General features: G+C 45.0%; 1 protein-coding gene across 2 annotated transcripts in view; it reads left to right on the forward strand.

Annotated features, from left to right (window-relative positions):
* The window catches only part of LOC119270503 (signal peptide peptidase 2-like), a 5515-nt gene extending 4570 nt beyond the window's left edge, over nucleotides 1-945 (forward strand). For both annotated transcript variants that reach the window (XM_037552507.1, XM_037552506.1), the window contains exons 11-12: nucleotides 12-89; nucleotides 567-945. In XM_037552507.1, coding sequence (XP_037408404.1) covers nucleotides 12-89; nucleotides 567-650 — 162 coding nt within the window. In that variant the 3' untranslated portion in view covers nucleotides 651-945. The remainder of the gene's footprint in view (nucleotides 1-11; nucleotides 90-566) is intronic.
* Nucleotides 946-8163: the final 7218 nt, after the last annotated feature.

Below are 8163 nucleotides of genomic sequence, written 5' to 3' on the forward strand. Positions count from 1 at the left end.
TTGATACGCAGCCTGCTCTGCTATACATCGTTCCTGGCGTGACTGGTTTTGTGGCTGTTCACTCTTTGTGGAATGGTGAAGTAAAGCCGGTAAGACCTCTGACCAGCTTCCAACCTCGTCTTGGGTAAATTCACCGAAGAAAAGATGTAATTCTGCAGAACTGTACCTTTTCAAGTCTGCAAGACTCTAAAGGATTCTTTGTACACCAATACCAGTTACTACCTCCGTCTCGGTGAATAAGTCATTCGCGTAGTTCTAGGTTGACGATTTAAATATCTAAATATGTATTATATGTGACAAAAAAATATATATTTAGAAACTACATCCGTGTAGAAATCTAGTGATATACTTTTCATGACATATAATACATATTTAATTCCTCAAATCGATGACCTAGAACTACGCGAATGACTTATTCACCTAGACGGAGGGAGTACTTGTTTCGTCCTTCGCTGTGCTTAAGTCATTGCCATGTTACTTTTGTTTTTCATCTCATATTGTATAGTACCTATAAATCACTTGCTGTAAAAAATGCAAGCCTCATTTCTGACTATTGTACATTGCAGCTACTGGAGTTCACCGAGACGCAGCCCGAGGAGGGAGCCGCCGAGGAAGAAGAAGATTCCAGTCAGAGCAAAAAGGTGGACTAGCGCTCGCTCGGGTCGGGTCGGGTCTTTTTAATTAATTAGGAGAGGAGAACCAAACCAAAGCAGGATTTCAAATAGGCTGTATGATCTTGAGAATCGAAAAACGATTCACATGATAGAACTCTTTTTGTTTTGAAAGGTCATTAACTATCTGTTTTGGTGAGTGGTAGATGATGGACGAAAAGGGAACATATATGCTAAAAGACTTGCAACATAATCCAATCGGTGACATGACTATATATACCTGCTGCTGCCCAACTTTTGCCCCTTGGTTCAGTAAGTACCAGAAGTTGACTCAGTTCATGATGGCTGTTGTATCCCAAAATTGGCCAACATGTCTTTTCTTTTTTTTCTTGTTTTGTTTTTTGCAGCAGATTGAACCACATGTCTACTTTCTCATCGCACCATCTCTCGTATGCAAATGAATGATATACTATCTCATCTTTGTTCATTCTACTATTGGCCAGCGCATCAATGGCTCTATCATTGTATATGCAGCTACTCCACTTCGTAAAACCTTTACTAACAATAGGTCATGATCCTTCAGGGCATCTCTAAACCTAGCCCTGTCCTGAAGACTTCCTTTTTTTTGTTGTTGAGAAAATTCACAACACCTCCTATACCGTGCGCCACCTTTGGAATAGCCGATTCCCAAACCTGGCCTTGTCCGTCACACGCCCATTTAGTGGTTTCGGCTCCTCTGTTTTGTTCCTTATGTTTTGTATAATGTACGTGCAATGATGTATGTTTGGGCTGGTTGGTTTTTGAGCCGATTATTTTGTTTGTTTTCCAGAAAAATATTGTGTACCACATTTTTAGAAAAAATATTGATTAGTTTATAAAAGTAAATTTAATAGTGGAGAATGAAATATTGGGTATGTTTCTTTACATAAAATTTGTTGCATATTTGAAAAACCTCCAACGCTTATTAAAAAGGCTCATGAATTTTAAAAAATTCTCCTGAGTTAAAAAATGATCACAAATGTAAATATTTTTTCCAAAATTTTAAAAATATTCATGAATTCTCAAGATGTTTCACGCATTTTTTTAAATGTTGACCATTATTTTAAAAAATGTTAATGAATTATTTAAATATTCATTAATTTTTGAAAGTTTATAAATCTTCAAAATTTTATGAATTTTAGAAAATAATAAAGAAAAAGACTAATAAAATGAAAACCAGCAAAAAAACTACATAAACTACTCGGAAAAAAGGAAACTGGTGCCAGCAGGTGACGGAAAAAATGACCTCAATACGCAACTATTTCACAAAGTGAACCGTGGGCGAAACAAATTCACTCAGCTAACTCTTTTGTGTAGCGCCTGACTGATAGGCGCTACACTCCTGGCCGGCCAGCGTGGCACCCTGGGGCCAAGCTCGGCCCCACCCCCTGGTGTGCAGTGCCTAGCTGACCGATGCTATCCTGCCATGTGCAGCGCCTAGACGACATGCACTTTGCTTGAACATAGTGACGTACTTAAGCACAACTCGAACATGTTGACATACTTCTTATGATGTTTATCCCAATTCTTGATCTTTCATTATTTTTTCCTATCCAACCTGTGTGTTAAAAAGCTTAATATTAGCACCATCGAAAAGGACATCACGATGCTAAGAGCATCTTCACTGGTGCTAATATTGAGCTTTTCATCGGTTTTAGGCTCAGGTGGCACTTTTCACCGAAAAACGGCCCAACCACGCCTCCAACGCCCCCTAGGACGTCAAAATAGCGCCGACAAACCCAGGCGAAACCCGGCGCGCTGGGGGTCTCTTGGGGGCGCCGTCACAAGTTTCGGCGAATCATGTCTCACCACATGTTCTTTTTCTTGGCCCACTTAATCATTCTCCTCACAAACTTTTGCTTGGGGTGGGATGTGACTGGGAAGAAGCCCTCTTTATTTCGCTGGACTTCACCGGATGACCCCCAAGACACCAACTTTTTTGGTTCGGTGATGTTCTTGGGGGTGCCAACGGCTGGAGATGCTCTAAGTGTTCACGGTTCATGCTCTCTTACCTGTGAAGTTGGCGGTCCGTGTCCTCCTATTCCGGCGGGTGACCCTGAAACAACCCAAACTGCCGGTAGACACGATGTGGCAGATGAAACTCAACCGTCCAAATTGCATATCAGTGGGCACCGCATAGGCCAAAGATGCCTTTCCTACAAGCACTTCAGATTCAGCGTGACCATGTGTGCTACACCAAATCTATCCCCGGCACCATATGGCTCCCATTCCACCTGCAATATAGCACAACATGGCAACATTGATGTCGAGTTTTCATAGAGAGCATGAGAATGAGTGATGTAATGTCAATATTTACCTGCTCAGCGGTAAGCGTATCCATCTCGTTGGTGTACTTCTTGTACATGATATTGACATCGCTCGTCATCTCCGATACCACGTCCCACTTGTAAGCCCAAGTAGGGAGCCGTAGAGGGTTGTCCTGATCATCCCAAGGCTTGAACGATACCTCTTTCGGGCATCCAACTAGCAGGCGCTCCCAACCCCATGTCGAAAGTAGGAGCATACAACCACCAATGCAACCCTCTTTTGAGGACCTACGACAAGCATCATCCAACCGCACGTAAAGGCAAACAAGGTTCAGTTAATGGCAAGATTGCATTAGTAATGTAGAAATAAACTACGAAAAATTGATTACCTACCGGTACAAGTAGGTAGTGCCACCAAACCCCAACTAAATTTGTTGTCCAGGACAGCAAACACCTTGAGCCACATCCATTGAGCGGTCTTGCCACCACCGTCAGCAAAGAGAGTCCTAGAGATAACATACCACATGTAACACGCGAGCACATCATCATTAGCATCCTCAGGGCAATGCACAAAGTGTTTGCTACGATCCACATGTAAGGAGCGCCGGCAGCGGCTCTTTCTTTCTTGTCTCCATTGGATGGTGCCTCTGTAGGAGCCACACCAACAAGGGCCTCCATCTGCTGGCGCCACCCCTCATAATCGGTTCTCACACACAAAGGCTTCCCCTTGATAGGAACTGCAAGGATCATGGAAACATTCTGAAGTGTCGTGGTCATCTCTCCGGTCCAGAGGTGGAACTGTGCGTCTCCGGCCTCCACCGATCCGTAAGTGCGGTGATTGCCACAACGTTCAGGTTTGGCGTCGACCGACTGACAAGCTGAATGAATGGGAGGAGTCCTATCATCTAGATGTACGATGTGTACTGCTCATTGTACGACATGACACTCGATGAAGCCCCATGAGACCGAATCTTCAGGGGTAAAAAGTTCTGCAAACATACAGGTCAGATTATTACGACATGTCTATTCGAAATAAACACAAATTAGAAACTACAAACTAGTATGCTTGTTACCATCTTCTTCTCCGACATCAAGTAGGCCCGGTGTTCAACGTCATAGTAATCATCCAGAAGCCACACCATCCTACATATTTCAAGCAATAGACATATGTGAGCATTCTTTCATATGTGAGCACGGTTTTGGCTTATAACCAAATATGAGCAAACCAATAGGTACACTTGAGATGAATATAACCAAATATGAGCATTATTTCATACAAATTCTTATGGAAGCATGATTTACAATAGGCACTAAAAGGAATTTAAATACTCATGTAGTACTCAGCAATGATACTCAACAATCATACAATAATCCAAATAATCATCTAATATATTTTCATCTCAACAATCATACATATGTGACTTTTTTTTTCATATATACGAAACAATTCTGTGGAACCATGATTTACAATACAAATCAACAACACTAGGGTTCCACAATGATTACAAACCATCTACGATTCCTAAATCACACCACACTATTTCCATTTTTCATATCAAGGGTTCCACCAAAACTTGCACAAATCTGAAAACTGTGAATGATTTTTCAGATAGAAAGAGGGGATCGGAGGAGATTACCTTTTAGTATGGATTGGGGAAGAAATCCACAAACGAAATCATCAGATTTGAAGGATTTTGGAGAGGCGATTGAGAGGGGGAGACAAGAGAGCCGCCGCCGCTGCTCTTTGTTTGGTCCTGCAACGAATGGGGGTGGGATGGGGGAGGGCCAGCCCGCTGCGGTTACTAAGTCATTGTGCCACGCCTTTGTGCTAGGAATGCACATGGAAGCATAGTGCCCGTCGGCTAGGCGATGCACATGGCAGGATAGCGGCTGTCAGCTAGGCGCTGCACACCAGGGGTAGGGCCAGGCCTGGCCCTAGGGTGCCACACTCGCTAGGAGTGTAGCGTCTGTCAGTCAGGCGCTACTCAATGTAGTGTAGCGCTGACCTGTCGGGCGCTACACAAAATGGTCAGCTCGGTGAAATAGTTACACCCACGGTTCACTTTGCGAATTAGTTGCATCTTTTGGTCATTTTGTGCATTTTGCCACATGTGATACGTGTGCTGTCTCTATCCAACGATCTGCAGGTGGAATAGGAAACACCATCCCGGACACGCAGGCGCAAGTCCCACCCAAAAACCCCACTTCCCCTTCCTTCCCCTCTCCATGTCTCCATTCCCCACCCTGTCCAACCCTCACCCTAACATTGTCCGACCACTCCTCACCATCACCATCGTCCTTGTACACGTTCCCACCCAGAGCATGATGCCCGATACTCGCTGCTTGATGTTGTTTGTTCCTCATGCTAAAGAATTCTCATACATGTCTTTTTGCAACACCAATAACAATTACTGTGAGAAAAGGCTGGAAGCGTATGCCGCTAGGCAGGGACGCCTGTGTGTTATATGGGCACAAGGCAGAAGAGATTACATAGAGGAGGTTGTGGGAGGTTAGGATCGATCTCATCTATCTACATGATAGGTACAATGAGGGAGAGATTGATCCTACCGGCCCAACCATCCAACAGAGCACACTCACGCCTACAAACGTGATACACATGGTTTATACGTACACCGTGCATATACGCAGAGAATACAATGTCTAACACACCCCCTCAATCACAACTATCTAAGTTGAGATTGCGACGAAAAGTTTCCAACTGCTTAGCTGTCAAAGGTTTTGTAAACCCATCTGCCACTTGATCACCTGCAGGGATGAACCTGATATTCAACAACTTGTTTGCAACTCCCTCGCGAACAAAATGATAGTCAATCTCAATATGTTTCGTCCGAGCATGAAAAATAGGATTGACAGACAAATACGTAGCACCAAGATTGTCACACCAAAGAGAAGCCAACTTGGGATGAGGAACACCCAACTCTATAAGAAGATTCTGAACCCAAATAATTTCTGCAGTGGCATTGGGAAGGGCTTTATATTCAGCCTCTGTACTCGATCGAGAAACAGTTGGTTGCTTACGAGCAGTCTAGGACACCAAATTACTGCCAATGAAAACCGCAAAACCACCTGCGGATCTGCAATCATCAGGACAACCTGCCCAATCTTCATCTGAGAAAACACTGACCAACATAGAATTTGTCTTACAAATTTTTAGACCATGAGTCACAGTCCCTTGTAAATAACGAAGAATGCGCTCAACCAATGTCCAATGAACAGTAGTAGGAGCATGCAAAAACTGACAAACTTTGTTAATCGAAAAAGAAAAAGAAATGTTAGACCGTGTCAAGGGTATTGCAAAGCACCTACAAGGCTCCTGTACTTGGTAGAGTCCTCTCCTCCAAGAGGCTCACCATCATAAAGAGATAACTTTTATGACGTGGGTAGGGGTGTATTTACCGGTTTGCATCCTTTCATGTCTAGATGTTTAATCAAATCAAGCAGATATTAGCCTTGTGATAAAACAAGACCATTGTCGGTGTCAAAACCGGCGGATCTCGGGTAGGGGGTCCCGAACTGTGCGTCTAAGGCGGATGGTAACAGGAGGCGGGGGACACGATGTTTACCCAGGTTCGGGCCCTCTTGATGGAGGTAATACCCTACTTCCTGCTTGATTGATCTTGATGATATGAGTATTACAAGAGTTGATCTACCACGAGATCGTAGAGGCTAACCCTAGAAGCTAACCTATGGTATAATTGTATGTGTTGTCCTACGGACTAAACCCTCCGGTTTATATAGACACCGGAGGGGGCTAGGGTTACACAGAGTCGGTTACAAGGGAGGAGATATACATATCTGTATTGCCTAGCTTGCCTTCCATGCCAAGTAGAGTCCCATCCGGACACGAGACGAAGTCTTCAATCTTGTATCTTCATAGTCCAACAGTCCGGTCAAAGGATATAGTCCGGCTGTCCGGAGACCCCCTAATCCAGGACTCCCTCAGTAGCCCCTGAACCAGGCTTCAATGACGATGAGTGCGGCGCGCAGTATTGTCTTCAACATTGCAAGGCGGGTTCCTCCTCCGAATACTCCATAGAAGATTTTGAACACCAGAATAGTGTCCGGCTCTGCAAAACAGGTTCCACATACTACCACAGAGAGAATAATATTTGCACAAATCTAATCTACTGACGCGTTTTGACAGCACAATGTTATGTCATGGCTCGGTCATTATTCGAACCGTTTTCCCAACCAGCATTGCGCATACTTCGAGGTGGTTTTTCTGTCACGTCTTGTCAAAGCAGAGATCGTGTCCCCCTTATTGTGGGATTCTCATCAATACGGATGTGGGTAACCCAACCGTGCCTGTTGGTATGACTCCTAGATCTTAGGCAAGTCCAAAACGGCCATGAGGAGGACGCTTGATATTCACCCTCTTTATAAAGAGGACGATGCATTTTCTTTTTTCCCTCTCGTGCCCAATCGAATCCTTCCCCCGCCTCAAGTTCTAACACCCAAAGCTCAGGTCAGGCGCTTCGGACCTTCAACTATGTCTGGATCCAACCTTCAAGGTCGGTGGATGCCTTCCTCTGTCACAGAGGAGGACATCAAGAAGCTGAGAGAGGCCAGATATCTGACTGCCAAAATTTCGCATAGGCTGCCTGCCCGAGGGCAGGTCATCCCTACTCTCGAACGCACCGGGAGTGTCATGTTCATCTCCCACTTCCTCCGAGGACTAGGCCTCGCTCTGGATCCCTTTGTTAGGGGGTCTTATGTTCTATTATGGGCTGGATTTCCATGATCTGGCCCCGGATTCCCTTCTTCACATCTCGTCATTTATTGTCGTATGTGAGGCCTTCCTACGCATTACCCCTCACTTCGGCCTGTGGCTCAAGACCTTTGATGTGAAGCCAAAAATGATCGAAGGGCGACACGCAGAGTGCGGAGGTGCCTTAATAAGCAAAATTGCTGATGCTCCATGGCCAGAGGGTTCCTTCCCAGTGGTGTCTAGATTGTGGCAGCGGGAGTGGTTTTACATCACAGCTCCCCGAAGTGCCAAGTGGGTAGCCGCCCCACCTTTCGCTCGGGCCCCCCATCGCAACTGATGTCATGGATTAGCAGGGGGCTGAGCCGGGGTCCAACAAAGGACGTGCCAATATTGCAGAGCCGTATCCGAGATCTCTTTGAGAGAGATTTCAGTCTGGTTATGGTAATGCAAGTTATGCTAGTTCATCGAGTCCAGCCTTGCAAACGTCGGCCCCTCCGTATGTGGGAATTCAACCCGG

Source organism: Triticum dicoccoides, chromosome 3A (genome assembly GCF_002162155.2).
Source record: "Triticum dicoccoides isolate Atlit2015 ecotype Zavitan chromosome 3A, WEW_v2.0, whole genome shotgun sequence".
Taxonomy (NCBI): domain Eukaryota; kingdom Viridiplantae; phylum Streptophyta; class Magnoliopsida; order Poales; family Poaceae; genus Triticum; species Triticum dicoccoides.